The following is a 21,837-nucleotide window of genomic DNA, read 5'->3' as shown; positions in this document are numbered from 1 at the left end:
TTGTACACAAATGCTAGAAGTCTAAATAATAAGATGGGTGAACTAGAGTGCCTCGTGATAAAGGAGGATATTGATATAATAGGCATCACAGAAACCTGGTGGACTGAACAATCAATGGGACACAATCATTCCGGGTTACAAAATATATTGGAAGGACAGAACAGGTCGTGCGGGGGGGGGGGGGGGGAGGGGGGAGAGGAGTGGCACTATATGTGAAAGAAAATGTAGAATCAAATGAAGTAAAAATCTTAAGTGAATCCACATGTTCCATAGAATCTCTATGGATAGAAATGTCATGCTCTAATAAGAATATAACATTAGGGATCTATTATAGACCACCTGACCAGGACAGTGATAGTGATGATGAAATGCTAAGGGAAATTAGAGAGGCTATCAAAATTAAGAATCCAATAATAGTGGGGGATTTCAATTATCCCCATATTGACTGGGAACATTTCACTTCAGGACGAAATGCAGAGATAAAATTTCTCGATACTTTAAATGACTGCTTCATGGAGCAGCTAGTACGGGAACCCACAAGGGGAGAGGCAACTCTAGATTTAGTCCTGAGTGGAGCGCAGGAGCTGGTCCAAGAGGTAACTATAACAGGACCGCTTGGAAATAGTGACCATAATACAATAGCATTCAACATCTCTGTGGTGGGAAGAACATCTCAACAGCCCAACACTGTGGCATTTAATTTCAAAAGGGGGAACTATGCAAAAATGAGGGGGTTAGTTAAACAGAAGTTAAAAGGTACAGTGATTAAAGTAAAATCCCTGTAAGCTGCATGGGCGCTTTTTAAAGACACCATAATAGAGGCCCAACTTCAATGTATACTCCAAATTAAGAAACACAGTAAAAGAACTAAAAAAGAGCCACCGTGGCTTAACAACCATGTAAAAGAAGCAGTGAGAGATAAAAAGACTTCCTTTAAAAAGTGGAAGTCAAATCCTAGTGAGGCAAATAGAAAGGAGCATAAACGCTGCGAAATTAAGTGCAAGAATATAATAAGAAAAGCCAAAGAGGAGTTTGAAGAACGGCTAGCCAAAAACTCCAAAGGTAATAACAAAATGTTTTTTAAGTATATCAGAAGCAGAAAGCCTGCTAAACAACCAGTGGGGCCCCTTGATGATCGAGATACAAAAGGAGCGCTTAAAGACGATAAAGTCATTGCGGAGAAACTAAATGGATTCTTTGCTTCAGTCTTCACGGCTGAGGATGTTAGGGAGATTCCCAAACCTGAGCTGGCTTTTGTAGGTAACAAATCTGAGGAACTGTCACAGATTGAAGTGTCACTAGAGGAGGTTTTGGAATTAATTGATAAACTTAACATTAACAAGTCACCGGGACCAGATGGCATTCACCCAAGAGTTCTGAAAGAACTCAAATGTGAAGTTGCGGAACTATTAACTAAGGTTTGTAACCTGTCCTTTAAATTGGCTTCTGTACCCAATGACTGGAAGTTAGCTAATGTAACGCCAATATTTAAAAAGGGCTCTAGAGGTGATCCCGGCAATTACAGACCGGTAAGTCTAACGTCGGTACCGGGCAAATTAGTCGAAACAATAGTTAAGAATAAAATTGTCAGACATAGAAAAAACAAACTGTTGAGCAGTAGTCAACATGGTTTCTGTAAAGGGAAATCGTGTCTTACTAATCTATTAGAGTTCTTTGAAGGGGTCAACAAACATGTGGACAAGGGGGATCCAGTGGACATAGTGTACTTAGATTTCCAGAAAGCCTTTGACAAGGTCCCTCACCAAAGGCTCTTGTGTAAATTAAGTTGTCATGGGATAAAAGGGAAGGTCCTTTCATGGATTGAGAACTGGTTAAAAGACCGGGAACAAAGGGTAGGAATTAATGGTAAATTCTCAGACTGGAGAGGGGTAACTAGTGGTGTTCCCCAAGGGTCAGTGCTCGGACCAATCCTATCCAACTTATTTATAAATGATCTAGAGAAAGGGTAAACAGTGAGGTGGCAAATTTGCAGATGATACTAAACTGCTCAAGATAGTTAAGACCAAAGCAGACTGTGATGAACTTCAAAAAGATCTCACAAAACTAAGTTATTGGGCAACAAAATGGCAAATGAAATTTAATGTGGATAAATGTAAAGTAATACACATTGGAAAAAATAACCCCAACTATACATACAATATGATGGGGGCTAATTTAGCTACAACAAGTCAGGAAAAAGATCTTGGAGTCATTGTGGATAGTTCTCTGAAGATGTCCACGCAGTGTGCAGAGGCGGTCAAAAAAGCAAACAGGATGTTAGGGATCATTAAAAAGGAGATAGAGAATAAGACTGAGAATATATTATTGCCCTTATATAAATCGATGGTACGCCCACATCTCGAATACTGCGTACAGACGTGGTGGTCTCATCTAAAAAAAAGATATACTGGCACTAGAAAAGGTTCAGAAAAGGGCAACTAAAATGATTAGGGGTTTGGAATGGGTCCCATATGAGGAGAGATTAAAGAGGCTAGGACTTTTCAGCTTGGAAAGAGGAGACTAATGGGGGATATGATAGAGGTATATAAAATCATGAGTGGTGTAGAGAAAGTGAATAAGGAAAAGTTATTTACTCGTTCCCATAATATAAGAACTAGGGGCCACCAAATGAAATTAATAGGCAGCAGGTTTAAAACAAATACAAGGAAGTTCTTCTTCACGCAGCGCACAGTCAACTTGTGGAACTCCTTACCTGAGGAGGTTGTGAAGGCTAGGACTATAACAGCATTTAAAAGAGAACTGCATAAATTCATGGTGGTTAAGTCCATTAATGGCTATTAGCCAGGATGGGTAAGGAATGGTGTCCCTAGCCTCTGTTTGTCAGAGGATGGAGATGGATGGCAGGAGAGAGATCACTTATGTTCTTATGTTCTAAGATATGAAAGAACCACCATCAATGCTGAAATATAACCTGGTCTAATTAAACTGGAACAATGCAAGGACAAAATTTTTAAAAAGTGACTCGGAGAAGCTGCAGAACCTTTGCATTATTTAGTAAACATGAATGATTGCAAACAAAAGTCATAGGTTGATACCAGCCCAGGAAGAAGAGGCTGAAACACAGCTGAAGGAAAATAACCCTGAGATTCTTCTTTTCTAGCATTTAAACTTGAAGATCCAGATTTCTACACCTCAAGTCTACTCCCTTGTTCTTATGCATTATGATATAGTTAATTACATGATCACAGTTTTCCTGTAAGAACCCTATCTCATTCAGAGTGCAAACTGAAGAATGTAGAGCTAGTGAGGCAGTTCTATTCTCCCTCCCCACCCTGTCCTTTGACATTTCAGTGAGGACCCCGACCTTATTCACTTTGCACAGAAAATGAAGAGGTCTTGCAAAAAGCAGTTGTGATCATGTAATTAACTATCAGAATACATCTATACAAGCGAATAGAATTAAGATTTAGGGGGCTGTCACTTCCTGACTTTCCAGTGTTTCCCTTCTAAAGCTTTAACAATTTTTATTTAATATAAAACTGATAATATTGCAGAAAAAAGTTTCTACTTCTCAACAGTACAAAACTTGTTAGAAATAAACTGAAACTTTCCTTTGCCTCAGTTTGAGAGTTATTTTATTGATAGTCATGTAATCAATTTGTGTTGTTCAATAAAGATTTTACTAGATAGCAAAGTCAGATAACCAAAAAGGAATATGCAAGTCACATTTTTGTAAAGTTGAGTTTAACTACTGGCATTACCCTTAACTACAAAAATTCAGCTGCAGTAAGTTGATCATGGCATCCTTTTTGCTGCTCATCCTACTACTCTGCTTCAGACGGATACCATTTCCAGATACTACAATTATACATTTAGTGCACCTCTCAGTCTTAAAAGGTGGTCCCGCTAGAATGAAGCTGGGTTTAAACTGAAGTTTTTTAAGGACAGAGAAATTTAGCCTTCAGGTACCTTTCACAAACACTGTTCTATCCAAAAACTCTTGGAAATTCAAGGTTGCTGTGGGAATCTCACTTCTGAATTTCCTGACTTTAGACTTTTTAAGTTTGCTCTTCACTCCTGTCCTACCTTATTCTCAATTTACCAACACAACTGAAAATGTGTGTAGCTGTGAGTTTACTCTTGTCCCCTCTTCTCTACCTCCTTGCTTTGTCTATGAAACATCATGCAAAATGGCATGATATAAATAAGTCAAAATCTGAAAGACATCAAAGTTGTTCGCTCACTGTATTTTCTTTTTTTCAAATAAAAAGCGCTACAGAGAATTTTTTAAAAAGTATAGTTTTACATCTCAATCTTCACTGTAGCAATACTACAGGGAGCAAAAAATGTCAACTACAGTCAGTAGTCTATTTCAAATTCTTGTTGTCCTTGTCCAGCAACTGTTCATTTAACCAGTGATGTGTAAAAGTTATAATAAAATTAAATGAAAACAGATAATGCATACAAGCATTACAAGAATAAAAATAACAAACCCCGTATAGACTCCAGTAAGGCAAAAGAACATGAAGTTTTATACCTACTGGTGAGAAACAGCAAGAAACAAACCCAAGAACCTTTATAATTCAATATAGCTTTTGGGTCCTTAGTAATTTTGTCACTATGGAAAAAGATTTTCACAACTGAAAGTTACTGTGCAACTGCTAAAGTTGACATTTCACATTTTGATTTTAAGTCTCCCACAGAACTCTATTTCCTCAGTTCCAGAAATGGGACGATCCAGACCCAAATTCAAACTATCAATATTTTGCTTCCTTTTTTACCTTAGCTTAAATTTTATGTGCCTTTTTGGTTATATGAGCTGTTCAGATACTGCATTAACACTTTTCAGACACTACTTTCATACAGGACTGCACATTCTTCCCCAGTGATAATTTTTTTCCCCATTAACACATTTTGAGAAGAACTTGAATGCTATTTTGAAATTTAACATCCTTCCAGTTTCATCTAACATACAATTTCACTAGCTGAATGATAATTTCTTATTTTCAAATGCCTAGATCTAACTTCATTTAACTTTACATTACTTCACGGTCATAAACCCCAGTTGATTATGCTGTTCTAATGCTTTGTGCTATTTAAAATGCGAACACATTTGTATGCCACTATTACTTTTACTATTAGTTCTTTCCACAACAAAAGATTTGTAATGTGATTTTAACTCCTTGCCATGGAATTTTATGTAAGTGAAGTGTATTTTGCCATTTTCCCAAAGCTTTAGCTTGTCACAGACTGAAGTGTGTACATGTATTGTAGCTGTAAAGGTGATCCAAGATTATATTTTCATATATACATGCAAGAAAGCAGAGTTCAAATTAACTTCATTGCCTAACTCACAAATCCTTAAATTCCTAACAGATTTTTGCATACAGTGTTCAAAAATATCATACCCACCTGTCACAGATTCTGATCTGGAATGCTCTTCACTGTCTGAATCCTCCAACAGGTCATCACTAAAAGCACAACACAGCTCAATGAGATTTTAAAACATGACAGCTGCAACACTTGCAATCATGGATTATACACTTTGCATTTACTCAGCCTCTATACATCAAAGATTGTACAAACTTTAATTCTCACAATGTTATGAGATACAATAGGTTTTATGCCTATTTTAAAAACAGAAACTGGGGCATGAGCAGGCTGACAAACTTGTCCAATGTCATGGGCCCCGCTAGAATTAGAATTCAGGGTTCTCAATTCCTATTCTTATGCAATAACCAACAGATTACACTCCCTTCAGAGTAACAGAAGTCATTCAATAACATTTAGGTAGCGAAGTGTTCATACTACCTCCCTATTAACGAAGTATTATGCTGTACCATGTCCAGAGGGCAAGACTGGGATGCTTTTATTATCTGAATTCTCTTAGAGATCTTTCCCAGTACTGATGGAGTGGCCTCTGAGGAGCCAGTCGTCCAAATATGGAAAGACTGCAATGCCCTACTGACGCAGGTGAGCCACTACTGCTGACAGGACCTTCATAAAGACCCTTGGAGCCATGGAGATTCCCAAAGAGAAGGACACTGTACTGGTAATGCTCTGAACCTATAACAGACCACAGAAGACTCTTGAGGAAGGGATGAACAATGACATGAAAGCAGGCATCTTGGAAGTCGAGGGCAATAAGCGTCCTCTGGTGCCTGCGGACGCTCGAGGTAAACAAACCGTCTCGGCCTGCCAGCAGCTTATCCTGATGGGCCGGGAGCCAAAGTTTGCCAACCCCTGAATTACAGGGTCGGCTTATGAATGAGTCATAAAAATTTGCCATTTTTACTTATCCATCTTGGGGGAAGGCGGGGGGGGGGGGGGGGGGGGGGCGTCAGCTTATAAACCAACTGGCTTATGATAGAGTATATATGGTAATTTCCTTCTTTGACAGGGTTAGTAGCCTAGTGGATAGGGGGAAAGCTGTAGACATGATACCTTAAAATTAGTAAGGTTTTTGACAGTGCCAACATGACATTCTCACAAGCAAACTAGAGGAATATGGTCTAGATGAAATTACTATAAAGTGAGTGTGTAACTGGTTTAAAGACCATACTCAAAAGAGTAGTTATCAATAGTTTGCTGTCAAACTGGGGGAAACATATCTAGTGGGGCCCCGCAGGGGACTGGTACATTCTCGGTATTTTCATTTACGATTTGGATAAAGGAGCGGAGAGTGCTTATAAAATTCGCAGATGACACCAAACTGGAAGGGGTTGTTAGCACTTTGGAAGACAGGATTAGAATACAAAAATGACAATCCTGACAAATTGGAGAACTGGTTTGAAATTAACAAGATGAAATTCAATAAAGACAAGTGAAAAGTATTATACTTAGAAAGGAAAAATCAAATGCACAACTACAAAATGGGGAGTAACTGGAGAGGCAGAAGCACTGAAGAAAAGAAACTGGGTGTTATAATGGATCACATATGATTGACTTATATTCAATGTACTGCAGTTGCCAAAAAAGCTACTATCATTTTGGGGTATATTAACGGGAGTGCTGTATTTAAGACATAGGAGGTAACGGTCCTGCTCTACTCAGCACTGGTGAGACTTCAGATGGGAACCAATTCTGAGCACAACACTTCAGGAAAGTGGTGGATAAACAGGAGAGAGTCCAGAAGAGAGAAACAAAAGTGATAAAAGGTTTAGAAAATCTGAACTCCGAGAAAAGGTTAAAAACTGGTCATGTTTAGAACTGAGGGTAAAAAAAGCCTGAAGGGGGGGGACCTGATAACGGTCATTCAATATGTTAAGGGCTGTTAAATTGTTCTCCATATCCACTTAATATAGGACAAGTAGTGATGGGCATAATCTGCAGCAAGGGAGATTTAGGTTAGATAAGAGGAAAAACCTTGTAACTATAAGGATAATTAAGCACTAGAATAGGCTTCCAAAGGAGGTTCTCCATCATTGGAGGTTAAGAATAGGTTAGATAAATACCTGTCAAAGATGGTCTTGCTATACTTGGCCCTGCCTTAGCATAGGGGAATGGATTAGATGACCTCTTGAGGTCCCTTCCAGCCCTGCACTTCTACGATTCTTCAAGGCACCGGAGACAGCTGGAGTGCCCATTGCTACAGGGAAGAGACCTGTGGCAAGTCTGGCAGGGTTTGAACCCGAGGACTTAGGCAGAATGGGGAAAAGCCATAGACCACAAAAGTTGAGGAGTTAAATTCAGTGGGGGCCCCCTCCATGCACAAAATGAACTTAAAACAAAACAAAAAACAAAAACACACACACTAAATAGAGTAAATAAAGCTAAAAAGAAAGCAAGGTGGGAAAACAGATAGGAAGCAGTAGACACTGCAGTTGCTCCATGTCAAGCCTCAGGTAGTAGAGAAGGAACTTAAGAAGTGGCAGGTCTGTGCCTCGCTACTGCCCACACGTGGGAGCACACAGTGCTGCACTGGGCAGGCACAGACGCTGTTTATAATCTGCTGTCAAGAGTGCACAGGCACACACACATCCTACGTGGAACACCAATAGGGATGTACACTTGAAGATGAATTTCAGTTAAAAAGAAAAATAAATTTCTGCTTCCATGCAGACTGGCTATTGCTTTCTGGATCTCCTGAAGTTCAGTGAAAATGTTTAGAAAGGTGACAGAAAATTTCATCACATCACCCTTCAACACTCACTTCCCCAGGAGCTTTCCATCAATGATTGTTTTATGGGCACGAGAGAAAGAAAGTCTACATTAATTTATGATGCTTGGATATAGTGATAAGATCTCACAGACTACAGAGATGTATTCGTTGTGAATATATGCAAGGGTTTTTTTGGCAACTGCCATCCTTTCCTTGGCTTGATAGCATCTCTTCAGTCTGCATCAAGTCATAGCTAACAAATTGAAATGCCTCAGGACAGGCCTTGCAAACATATATGATTCTATAAACACACATATTTAATAACCAAGATAAGTAGTAAGGAAAGAATTACAGTTCTTAGTACTTCCATAATAATTTGTACTTTAAAAGCGCTGTACATACAACAGATTAATAAGACATGGAAAAAACAAGGTCTGGCAGCTCTTAAATAATTTTACTTGATTTCAAAGCATAATGATTAGAAACTACACTTTCCAAAAGCTTTAGAATACTTGCATTTAACTACTATCCCATATGATTAAAATGAAGATCTATTCTTGAAACTTAAGTTCCCCCACATCATTTCTAGCTTCGTGCATCACAATATTTCAAGCAAACTCTGATAATATCTCTCTTCTACCTGCAAGGTAAAAACTGCACACATTAAGACAGGTGAGGAAAGTATTTTAAAATATAACTGGGGTAAAAAATAAGCTTTGAAAGAAAAACAATCATTCACCAGACGGGACTTCAGTGACATTTTTACATCACATGGTAGTACATAAGCATCACCACTCCACATTCCACTCCCATCTCCATGAATAAGCAAATGATGAATCAATTACTTCTGCTTTCTAACTAAGTGTGAATAAGTTTAATGGCATTTCTAATCCATTATCCAAGATAGAAAATTTTAAAAAGATATTTTTAAATTTGGAAGGTTAGCATACCTGTCTCCTTCCAATTTTGGTATATCTGAGCAGCTAGAGGAATCTTCCAGCCATGCTAACGTTGGTCTCCTTGAGTCAACCCCTGAGCTCTGTTCTCCTGACAACACAAGCTGTTGAACAATTGCTGGATCATATGCATTGATCTCAAACTTTAAGTGAACCTAAACAAATAAAAATGTAGAGGTGTACATTGATTTAAATCTGACAAAACAATTATTACTACTGAATTCTTAAATAAGATGTACCTTCATAAGTTTGGAAACATCCCATATGCAGATCTTTCCTCGTTTTGTTGCTGCAGCTAGAAAGTGAGGGCAACTTCCCGATCCAAAGCAGGCTATCCTGTCAGTGCCATCTGTGCAGGGAAACTGTGCTGGACTTGTTGCGAGTGTGACTGAGAGGGGTACATTCTGTGTGTGCTCACCTTTGACAAATGGGCAGTTTGGGGAATGTCTCTCATGTTCAGACCTTTGTGCATTAAAAAAATAAAATATCAAAACATTGGCTTCTCATAGCAGCAAGTTTGCATTAGAATACCAACTACTAACTATTAAGATCAATTTCCATGTTTGTGAAGACACTATATACATAATCCACAAGTAATATCTCAACCTGTAAGAGCTGAATCATACAAGGAGGAAATTGTTTTAACCAGAGCATAAGAATACTGTTACTGATCCTTAGTTTGTGGTTATTTCTCAATAACCATATTGTATGAAATGCTTAAAGGAATTCCGCGTATCAAACTGCAGGGGGATTTGCATACACCATTAGGAGAAATAACCATGAAGTTATCATGGCAACTGCTGGGCTCTGACTGGATACTAATGTCAAAAGAGCAAGCAGTAAGATGCTATAACAAGAGAGAAAATTTAACTCAAGAGTACATACAGTATCATTGCTTGTAATACCAGATTTCTTTATGTTGCTTTAGTAAGTTAAGTACTGTGTTCAGTTCTACATTTCTCTCTACAGAAAGGGACACTGAGAAGTGTAGAGTCTTAACCAATAAAAATAAAAAAAAGCTAGTAAGACAAGTGTGAAAGATTTCTGAATTAAATTTGTGCAGTAGGTGGAGACACTGAAAAGAATCATAATTCTAACACCTGACGGATAGTACCAAAGAAGAGAAAATCATCAAGTGTAGTAAAAGGGGCAAAGAATAAGTAAAGGGCTAAAACTAAAAAAAATAAAAAAATATCAAGCTAGCCAGAATGTAATTTAGGGAATGTGACAATTTAAGACACGTATTTAAGACAAAGTTAGATCAGGCACCTAGAAACAGGTAAAGAAATGCACTCATGCATACATTTAACAAGTCATTTGAAAACTAGTGATCCCTTTATTTAAAGGCGGTAAGATCCAAATATTCAAACCCGTTTGCCTTATTACACTTTATATCAGTAACCATCAACTGTCACACCTGACACAGAATCCTGAAATCAAGTATTTACAGGTGAAGAAATTTTAGGTAAACCTAGAGTGTCAGAAGAAAGACCATTAAATTTTAAAGGTATTCCAAATGAAAGAGAAAAACCAAGAGCTTTCACCAAGCACAGTTTCATTCTTTTCCTGTATTATAGGTAGTGCAATAAAGTGTTACTTAAAATGGCGGGACAGTTTGCATTTAAAACTGGTATTTTTTGGAAATCCATTGCTTCAAAACTTTCTAAATACAAATGCATAAGAAGAACTCAGGCAAGGTATGTCTACCACAGTGCTCCACTTAATTTTTTTTATCTAATATATTTTCATATCATACAGAAAGCAAAATAAGTCTCACATTCCACACTTAGACTCACCAAGGTTCATCTGTAGGCTCCCAGCACACCAAACACACACTGCAGGTAAAACACATGGCTCTGTCATCTCCTGATGAAGCAGGCTATAAAAAGATGAGAGGGAAGTAGTTTTGCATCAATGTCAACATATCAGTTTGAAAAGAAACAATTTAACCAGTTATTTGATTCTTTTGTATACACTGTAAACTTTATTTCTGACAGGAAGATTTAAGCATTACATCCATATGCTGCACAAAAGTTTAGATAGCAAGAGGCAGTATTTTAAATTGAAAAAGTACAACACTACGCTACTATGTAAAAGAGACTGAGCACTGCAAAACTTCTCTGCCCAAGCCATTGGAGATAAAGGAATATCAGAGATGATGCTAGGTCTCAAACAAGAAAGAAGAGTAATTACTTTAAGTAATTTTTGTTGAAAAAAGTCACACAGCTATATGATACAAGACAGCTGATAAATAATGCTGAGATTTTGTTAACATATCTGCAATTTTTTTTAAATAAAACCTAAAAGACTGGGAAATGTTAAACTATCTGCTTAATCTGTTAGAGTGCAAATATTCCATTGCATTTTGTGTCTCATACAAGAACTTAATCTCCTTACTTAGCATTTTTCCCTTTGTTCCCCAAGTCATTAAAGTACAGTATATCTAGGAAACATTTAAATGCAACTCCATGATATTTCTCATGATGCTGCATTTGTTCTTATGGACACTTGGTTGAAAATTGCTAGCAAGCATGTACGGTCTAACAGTAAAGAGTTTTTTTTAGGCTGCCTTGCAAAAAAAGACTTCCCTTTTAAGTGCATTTAACAGGCTTAGTAGTTGGCAAATAATGCTTATTTCAGTGGATGTAAGCTAGCCTTACAATAAACTAAAAGATCTACTGTACCACATATGGATTTACATAGTGAAGACTATCTGTAAGAAAGTGCTAGAAACTTAACAGAGTTAATGAAAAGCATGGGGAAACAACATAAAAAAAAAAGCGATTATATTTAACCAATTATTCAACTAGCCCTAGATGTGTTTTGAACCTACACCACATTAAGGAAAATTTAAAATGTTAGTCCCATTAAATCAGTGTAATTTAGTGAACAAGGAATTCAGATCACAAACTTTTTGCTTTTTCTGCCTTATGTAAGCTCTCTTCATAAAGGAGAAAGCTTTCAGTTACACAAAAATTGTTTAGTAATCTAGTGATGTGAAAAGAAATTAATGTAATATACATGACTAACAGAACTTGAGTAATTATTTTTTGCCAGAAATATAGATTTAAAAGAGTGCTACATATATGGGAACTCAGATCATTATCCTCCACTGACCATAGTCAAAAAAGAACTGGACTTTGGACTGAAATGCACTGAAAGCACGAGACACCTCCTAGCTAGAAAGTGCTCAATTACTTCAAAATTCTTGAGCTAAGAGTTTCTGCCTGATCGTGTGCTAGGAACCGATCCAAGCATAGGAACCCATTGAGAAGTTTATCTTTGAAGAGCATTCATACCTTTCCTCTGCATCTCTTTTAGTGTAAAATATGGCAATAATGTATTTATATCCAAAACGCATCATCTTTTTACCTGATGATAGAACCCAGCTTGAGCCATGGGATCTGGCTGCGCCCACCTATACCCTACATGAGGCCATGAGGTGAATGTCTCTCGTCTGTTAGCCTCACTATACATCAAGGACCTATAAAAGAGAGATTTTATGTTATCCAAAGTGTCATTTAGAACAATATTAAATGACTACAGGCTGTACAAACATCTAAGAAAGCAAACGCCATCAGTAAACAGATAAAATTAAAATCAAACTAAATTAGCCATTTTTACAACTATCAGGAAAACTATGGGAAAGGATGATTTATCAACACTTGGATTTCAGAATATTTCTTCAAACAAATTAAATATGAGGCAATACATACGTGATCAAATTTCAAATGCAGGAATAAAGTTTGAATGTACTGTAATCCACTATGCACTCTTCAGCCAGATGGAAAAGAATAAGCATTAAACACTACCAAAATTATTCTCCCTGTCTGATATTCAAAACCTAGCTAACCCCTAAAAATGAGGCATACAACTATCTGAAAATCCCACTGAAAAATCTTTGCTACCAAAACCAGCCCAGGATGCCAGGGATGGAGATACATACTTTGCAGTATCCAAAAGGTCATTATTTTAGCTCAAACTTAACTGAAGTTATGCCAAGTCCATGTAAGACAATATGCTACATCATAAATACATTGTATGCTACAAATACTAAAACAAAACTAAAAATTCTCAATTATGCAGCTGAGGTTACATAAACCTTTATTCATGCTAAAGTAATGAAGCCTGTATCTTTTCTAGTTTCCACCACTGTTTATCTTTTCAGTATGTTCCACATATGGGTCTTAGAGGATTGAGTACTGTATAATACAGTGGTCCGAAATTTTTTGGACCACTCACTAAGTGACCCAATATCATCCCATAGTGCATCATATCCCAGACACCTTTGCAGGTAACAAGAATTGTACTATGGTGGGAGCTGGTGCTGTTGAATGGAGGACTGCCCCCACCTCATCACCTCTCGTTCTTTAGAGTTTCAGATGAGAAAAACACAGCACTCCTGAACAAAGTTTCAGCTCCCCACTGCCTCTCCCCTGACAGAGTCTATTCTGCTGCCAGAGCCTTTCACTGCAGCAGGGAAAGGCACTGGCAGTGGGACACTATACTGCTAACAATAGCAGTGCAGATGTGGGAGGCACTGCCTGAGCATGTAGTGAGCCTGTGTAAGGTATATTTCCTGGGGGTTCAGGCATGTAGGGCAATCTACTCACCTAAGCAGTGCCTCACTGTCTACACTGCTATTTATACCCATGCTAAATAGGTGTGCAGTGTCGGTACTGCAAATGTAGATGTACCCTTTTGCTTAACATGCTTGAAACAAGAAATTATGAAACTGGGAATTCAAGATGGTTTTATTCCCATCTCCAAAATCAGTCCAAGGAGTTTTCTGCTGCCAAGTGAAGACACTATAAATAGCTCTTTATTTGTGAAACTGTAGTATAAAAACAGTGTTGCAGTATTGTTGTGCATAAGAATTAAGTTTGGTGGTCTATACTAGGTATATGAGCGAATGTATGTGCTATGATGTCTACCACAACAGACGTAAACAACTCTCATAACACTCTGACAGCCACTACATCAATTTGTAGTCATATCAACTCAAGCTGTGAACTTGGGAAATCCAACAATATAAGCAGGACCTGGAGAAGTTAAACCTTGCAGAGAAGATTAAGGAAAAATATAGATGCTGAAGGAAGTGGTTTTGACACTTCACTCCAAATAAATATCAATACAGAAACATGACAAAAGTTATTAAGCAACAGCCTAAAAAAATACAACTATAGCAACCTAACTGGCAAGCAGGTATCAGTTATTATCTTAACCCTAATGAGGCATTGCTGGAATCAGGAAAAGATCAAGCGATAGCCAGGCAAGTGCAGTTTTCTCCATTTGCTGCTGAAAAGGAAGTGCTGGGAAGGCTTGAAAGGAAGCATTTATACTCTGCAGGGGATGGCACACAAATTTAAGAGCTAGGGGAATTCAACCAGTATTCCACTAAGGAAGTAACACTCAGGAGAGATGAATCCACAGAGATAGTATCTTTGGAGAAGCAGTAGTTTTATTTAATAATGCCAAAATTTGTAAAAAATCATTTACACTAAACCTTTACACATTAACCAGTTTCTGCATTCCCCATTTTCTTTTCTCGCAGATGGATAAATCCAATTTCTCCTTATTGAAGAAACCAGAATCTACTTTGATCCAGACAAAAGGTAAAATTCACCATTAACATTTTTTTAATGTACCTGTCCACAGATCGACCAGGTCCCACGCCAAGTTCTGGTCGCGCACTGGGTAAGAGGTAAGATAACCTATCCATCACAGAGGAGGCTACAGGTAAGGCAGCAATATTTTGATTTATCTTCTTAAGTTCATTTACAATGGCACTGGCGACAGACTTCAATACATGATGAGGAAGATGGAACGTAACTGTTGCCCACTGAATTAAGAAAAAATGTCCAATTTGATATTCAGAAAGTTATTACAAGAAATTACAATACAAATGTTTCACCTGGAAATCAAACAAGAATCAAGAAATACTAATAGCTAGTCTTGTGTTTAATAAGTGTGTCATTGATGCTAGCATCAGAATGCTAATACAACACAAAAACTCAAAAATATTTGTTCAATTTTTTAAGACTGCAGCTCATGAAAAATGAGTGCATTTATTAGTTTGTATCAGAGGGGTAGCCATGTTAGTCTGGATCTGTAAAAGCAGCAAAGAGTCCTGTGGCACCTTATAGACTAACAGACGTATTGGAGCATGAGCTTTCATGGGTGAATACTCATGCTCCAATATGTCTGTTAGTCTATAAGGTGCCACAGGACTCTCTGCTGCTTTTATTAGTTTGTAATCTCATTTGATTATACCACTCAATACTGCACATGACAGCCAAACTCAGCAATGTGAGCTCTAAAAATGCCTCTATTAAGATTTTTTTTGGTGAATTATAATAAAAAATAGTTGAGTCATTTGAGTTATAAAAGCAGGAAAAACATGAGAAACCTTAAAACTTAATATGCTTTTTTATATCCCAATTTAGTTCTCAGTCAGAAGTGTCTTTAATGTCTGAAGAAATGTATTTTACAAATAAAAGTCCTGAAGTCATACAGTTGCTCTGTAGAATTTTAGTGGGGATTTTTAAACCACCACTTGTTTGCAAGTCTTTGGAGGTCAAGTTTGATGCCTACTCAGAAAATAGTTTAGAAATAGAGATCTGATATTTAACTTTTAAAGAAAAAAGTTTATAAAACATTTAAAGAGGCAGATCATCCTTTATTCAAATCTTCAGCTTTCAATACAGTATTACGTTTTGTAGAGAAATCAGGAAGTTTGTTAGAGGACTAAACATGTGTCCACTTTTAAGTGTAAATTGGTATGCCTACTGCTAAAGTAATTGCAAAACAATATGGTTTCTGGTATGATACAGAATATAGAATTTCAGCAAAGGTAACTAACAGGTACACTAAATTTCCATAAATTCAAAGATTACTCAAAATGCATCAATTTTAGGAGAATCCAACGGTTCCTTTGGACACTTCACTTTTAAATGTACTCTTGTGCTACTTTACCTAGTTGCTGTGTGCTCCACATACTTGCAATCAAGTGCAAATTAACCAATCAGGGTCTTTTTACTATGTTATTAAACAACAACTAACTTATCAACTTGCACTGAAGTATTAACTTATTTTCTGAGAGGATGGATTTTATACACACTCACAATATTTACCCTGTCATACTGTTTTAATATGAATATATAGTACTATAGCCAGCTATTACTGTGGCTCTTTTGGGTAATGTTGATTGCTAATTTGGCTCCTCAACCACTGAGGTCTGAGTATCACTGCAATAGAGCATTTCATACTGAAGCAATAGCCCAACCAGTCAGTCCCTGAGACTATCATGTTAATGGCCACAAATCCCCTGGATTAAGACTGAAACACTACAGACCAGCCCCTTGTCGAAACAACTTGGGCAAAAGCATTTAAATTACATTTTAAAAGTTGAAAAGAAGTGTTGCATCGCTTTACCCATTCTGTTATCTGTATGTTCTGTATTTTGACTGTAAACTTTGGGGTCTTTCTTACTGCTTGTAAAGAGCCTAACCTATGGATACTACATAAATATTTATTTTATGTTGATGTGAAGAGTTAGGCAAAGATTTTAAAATTGGTTAACTGCTTTCAATTACATTTTGTTGTTGCTGCTGAGGAATTGGAAGGCTTTTTTCTTTTAGGCCAAATCCTGTTACACTGTAGACAAGGAAGTTTACAATTCAAACTCATGTCTCAGAGGAACAGAAAGAATGAATTTTATACTTGTTAGGAAAGGAAAGCCATTCTAGGAAGACTAGTGAAGCTGCTCAGACCAACTGTACTATTAGATTAGAATAGACTTACAGTAACTCCGCACTTAACGTTGTAGTTATGTTCCTGAAAAATGCTACTTTAAGCGAAATGATGTTAAGCGAATCCAATTTCCCCATAAGAATTAATGTATAGCTATTCAAAAGTGACCTACAAACGCCCTTAAAACATACAATGGAAATGAAGTGTCAATTTTTTTTTAAAGGAAATGTTAGAGAATTTTGGAGACACTTTCTTCACCTTTGCAACTTTATGGTTTGCTGCTGTCTCATGTGAGGTATTTTTTAAGCCATCTTTCAGTTGTGTGATGAACAAGTCATATCCCTCTGTGCTGGAGACATCTACCTTCTCTATGCAAGCACATAACAGTTGCTGAGCCTAAAAACATGTGGAAAGAAACAAAATTAATGTCTGGATACAGAAGCTACTATCCTGGAAAATTTAAGACTTGATGGATTCAGTAGCTAGATCAAGATATCAGAGACAAGAAATGTATTTTATTTGCGAAGCACATTGCACAGTTCCTACAGTATGCTAACAGGCCATCTTCTGAGGAAGCTGTTTTGTCAGATCTTTCATAGTTTGGAATTGGGAAAAACAAAAATACTTCCCAATGCCATGTGCTAGCTTGCAGGCTGGTAGGTAGCTGAAAATGATCATTTAAAAGGAGCACTAGTTCCCAATGGCACCCACCGTGCCACCCACCTGGGGTGATTCCTGGGTTGCTGCCTACCAACCATTATTATGTACGTTGTTTTCACTCCCCAAAGAGCAGCAGACAACGGAAGCAAACCAATAAGAGTCTCCCAAGCGAAGGCTGCTCCTCAGAGGAAGAGCAAACTAAAATCCTCATGGCTCCTCACACTTCCCCAGTCTCTTCAGAAGATGAAAATTTATCAGTATATCGTGTGATGAGTTTAGAGAAAGAATATTTGGGAGAAAGGAAAGAGCAGAAAGCCTCACAATGTTGTCACATGCCAATAAATCACATGCAGTCTATTAGAGATGGGTACAAGATACAGAACCTGATTTGTAGACGCATCATACCAAAAGTTAATAAATGTAGAGTGCGAGACTGGTGAAAGCCTAGGACAACAGGGGAATACGGGGCCAGGCATGGATGAAGGGACTCTTCCACCTGATCCCATGCTCTCTTTGGAACACCTGATTTAAAATTTCCTGGGGCTCTCTGGGGATGGTGTTACCACCTCTAATAATGAAAGGTAACTATACCAGACTGTTCTTGCATTAAAATAGCATTCCCTGCTTTTTTCTTGGCAATAAGGCCCTAGACTCCCTGAAGCTGTTCCTGCTGATCTCCAATTCCTTCCCAAACAGTAGTCTTTAAAGAGAAGAGTCCAGACCTTGGAAAAGTGTCCACTACCCACTGTTTTAGGTACAGGGATCTTCTTGCTGCAACTGACACGGCCATGGAATTGAATACTGTTTGTATCACATCATAAGTGACATAGCAAACGAGAGCAGAACCCAGGAAAGGAAGTGTGTTGGGCTAGTTAGAGTCCTCATATGTGGCCTTGACACCCACCAAGCTTTTGTAGTCACCCAGAAGGCATAAGCTGCATATAATTGGCAATGGTAGCAGTAAGCCTGAGGACTTGGAAAGCTCTTTTCAGAGCTAACTATCAGCATGGGCCTTTTCCTGAGTAAGAATTGCAGTCTCATGTTAACACGTTATCTATCATGTGCTAACATATTTTGCTAGAGTCTAGCTTTCCTCAACCAGCTTAGCATGTGTTAGAAGTACACTGCACTGTCTACAATGGACTCTTAAAATATGTTAGCTAACGTGCTAACATCACACCTTAATTCCGAGTCTAGACAAGACCCCAGGAATCATCCTTCCATCGCGAGCTAGACGGGCAAGCTTCCTTCAAGTGGTATTCAATGACCAGGTGGTGTTTTCAATCACCTCTAAGGTAGGGGAATTTAGTTGATTAGCGGAGGCAACATGTTAGCCATTCATCCCTCTTTCCTTGTTCTTGAAAGCCTAGAAGGCACATGATCTAAGGGCTCCATAGTCTGGGCAGTGGTTTCTGGAATGGGTAGCAGGAGCTGCTGCTTGGTTGACTACAACAGAGCAGGAAATGGATCCCTATCTCTAGTGATTGCTGGACAGGTTTCTCTTCTGAAATGCCTCAGCTGGATAGCAGGAGCAAGACTGTCTATGTGCCCTTTTTGTTCCCAGATTTTAGGTTGGACTATCCCTCATCAAGTTTTGGTGGAGGGTAATTACTGCTTTATGGTGATTTACATTAAAATATTATCCCATTAGGCATGCAATCCTTTAATATTAAATTAACAACTCAGTACAGTTTCATTATCTCTAGTATAGAATCATTACATATTAACAATTTAGAACTTACCTCTGTAACTGGCAATTCAAGTTGAACCACATCATCTTGCTTTGAAACAGGTGTTTGCAGAGCTGTGTCTAGCAGCAAGATGCCATTGAGGTCTTTCCTACATCCGACTGCATAATCATCCACAAAGATAACTTTATCCACAGCAGAAATATATTGACATTTCACCCGTCCACCTGGTTTAGCTGCATGGGAAAATACAGAAAAAAATGCTATTAAAGGAAGTAGAACTATTTATCACAATCCAGTAAAATGTGTTTTGGGACACGAGATAAAAATTAGCTAAAGAATCAGTAAGTTAACATTGAAGGAACAGTCTAGGACTAGTTTTTTAATAGCTATATAATCAGATATCTTGAAGGCTATTGTGCCCTCTGGCAAAAGTCACACTAAGATTAATGACACTGTTCATGTATTCTTGCCAAACAATTATCTATGACCATTTTAAGAGCTATAGTGAAAGCAGTCAATCAAGTCCTACTTTCAGTAAAAGTCTTAGTTTAGTTTATGCACATATGTGGCAAACGAACAGTTTGCATTCATTCCTTTAAGATGATGAGTACTTCTTCTTGACTGAAGGTCAAGTTAATGGTAGGAATTAAGCTGTACAGTGAAGAGATAGATCAAGCTAAAAACTCAATAGCTGATCAGTACTCTGGAGATGGGTGAAGCCTCTCCATGGTCAGAGGGGACCACCAGATCACTAGTCAGTCAATATATATATCACACCAACAAAACCCAGCACCTGTACACCAAACCAAGGCCTGGTCTACACTAGGAGTTTATGTCGAATTTAGCACCGTTACATCGAATTAACTCTGCACCCGTCCATACCACCAAGCTATTTAGTTCGACATAGAGGTCTCTTAAATTCGACTTCTGTACTCCTCCCCAACGAGGGGAGTAGCGCTAAATTCGACATGGCCATGTCGAATTAGGCTAAGTGTGGATGGAAATCGACGGTAATAGCTCCGGGAGCTATCCCACAGTGCACCACTCTGTTGACGCTCTGGACAGCAGTCCGAGCTCGGATGCTCTGACCAGCCACACAGGAAAAGCCCCGGGAAAATTTGAATTCCTTTTCCTGTCTGGGCAGTTTGAATCTCATTTCCTGTCTGGACATCGTGGCGAGCTCAGCAGCACTGGCAACGATGCAGAGCTCTCCAGCAGAGATGGCCATGCAATCTCAGAATAGAAAGAGGGCCCCAGCATGGACTGATGGGAAGTCTTGGATCTGATCGCTGTGTGGGGCGATGAGTCCGTGCTTTCCGAGCTGCGATCGAAAAGACGGAATGCAAAGATCTACGAGAAGATCTCTAAAGCCATGGCAGAGAGAGGATACAGCCGGGATGCAACGCAGTGCCGCGTGAAAATCAAGGAGCTGAGACAAGGCTACCAGAAGACCAAAGAGGCAAACGGACGCTCCGGATCCCAGCCCCAGACATCCCGTTTCTACGAGGCACTGCATTCCATCCTAGGTGCGGCCGCCACCACTACCCCACCACTGACCGTGGACTCTGAGGATGGGATATTGTCGACGGCCGGTTCCTCGGAGATGTTAGCGGACGGGGAAGATGAGGAAGGAGATGAGGAGGACGAGGCAGTCGACAGCGCTTACAACGCTGATTTCCCCGACAGCCAGGATCTCTTCATCACCCTGACAGAGATCCCCTACCAACCGTCCCCAGGCATTAACCCGGACACAGAATCAGGGGAAGGATCAGTCAGTAAGTGTTTTAAACATGTACACATTTATTTTTAACAGAACAGGAATATTAACAATATTAACAATGGGTTTTTCATGATTAGTTTGCCCTAGGCGCTCTACTGTTTAGTCCCTGCCAGTGCAGCTACAGTAAAATCCGGTCTATATGTCCGGGGATAGAGCAGAAATCCTCCTGGGACATCTCCACAAAGCTCTCCTGGAGGTAGTTGGAAAGCCTTTGCATCAGGTTCCTGGGGAGAGCGGCCTTATTGGGTCCTCCGTGGTAGGAGACGTTTCCGCGCCAGGAGACAAGCAAGTACTCGGGGATCATAGCCTTGCAGAGCATGGCGGCATACGGCCCTGGTCTTTGCAGGCTTTCCCGAAGCATCCGTTCTTTCTCCGTCTCTGAAATCCTCATCAGAGTGATGTCGCTCATGGTGACCTGCTTTGAATTAGGTAGGGGAATGTTAGTATTGGGACTGCTTGCCTGTTCCTTTACAGAACTGTAACCGGCAGTTTAGAGCCACGCGGTGGAGGCGGGAGAGGAGCAGCATACAGGGATCTTTCCCTGGGACAGCCGCGAGGGGGTGGGACAGGGGCAGAGTTCATGCTTGCCGGATTGCTGGCAGCAGGGACTGGCATTGCTTTGAACGTGAAAGGAGGCCAGTGCTATTATTAAAGTTTTAAGCAGCCACAAGTCTACGGCTTACCATGTCAGCCTGTTACCCAAATTCCACTGTCCTGTCCCGCTTGTCTGATCTGCACTGCAAGACCCCAGGTACTGAATGCGAAGGCCGAAAATTCGACCTTGTCCTGAGTGCGCATGTGATAGGTGCTGTGCATGGTCTTGTTCACAGAGAAAGACTATGTTCTTTGTTCAACCAAAAATTTATCTTTCTGAGGAATTCACTCCCTTTTTCCCATCCCACAGCTGCGACTGTCTCCCGAAATACCCTGGCATCA

At 39.1% G+C, this 21,837-nt stretch overlaps 1 protein-coding gene across 1 annotated transcript in view; it reads right to left on the bottom strand.

The window, feature by feature from the left end:
- BIRC6 (baculoviral IAP repeat containing 6) overlaps positions 1-21,837 on the bottom strand; it is a 332,211-nt gene that overhangs the window by 284,644 nt on the left and 25,730 nt on the right. Inside the window, exons 2-9 of the mRNA XM_065402120.1 lie at positions 19,173-19,354; positions 17,029-17,166; positions 14,667-14,860; positions 12,391-12,502; positions 10,815-10,897; positions 9,258-9,480; positions 9,013-9,173; positions 5,374-5,432 (exon numbers count right to left, since the gene is read on the bottom strand). Coding sequence (XP_065258192.1) covers positions 5,374-5,432; positions 9,013-9,173; positions 9,258-9,480; positions 10,815-10,897; positions 12,391-12,502; positions 14,667-14,860; positions 17,029-17,166; positions 19,173-19,354 — 1,152 coding nt within the window. The remainder of the gene's footprint in view (positions 1-5,373; positions 5,433-9,012; positions 9,174-9,257; positions 9,481-10,814; positions 10,898-12,390; positions 12,503-14,666; positions 14,861-17,028; positions 17,167-19,172; positions 19,355-21,837) is intronic.

This window comes from Emys orbicularis, chromosome 3 (genome assembly GCF_028017835.1).
Source record: "Emys orbicularis isolate rEmyOrb1 chromosome 3, rEmyOrb1.hap1, whole genome shotgun sequence".
Classification (NCBI taxonomy): domain Eukaryota; kingdom Metazoa; phylum Chordata; order Testudines; family Emydidae; genus Emys; species Emys orbicularis.
This window is presented reverse-complemented; position numbering and strand designations above follow the sequence as displayed.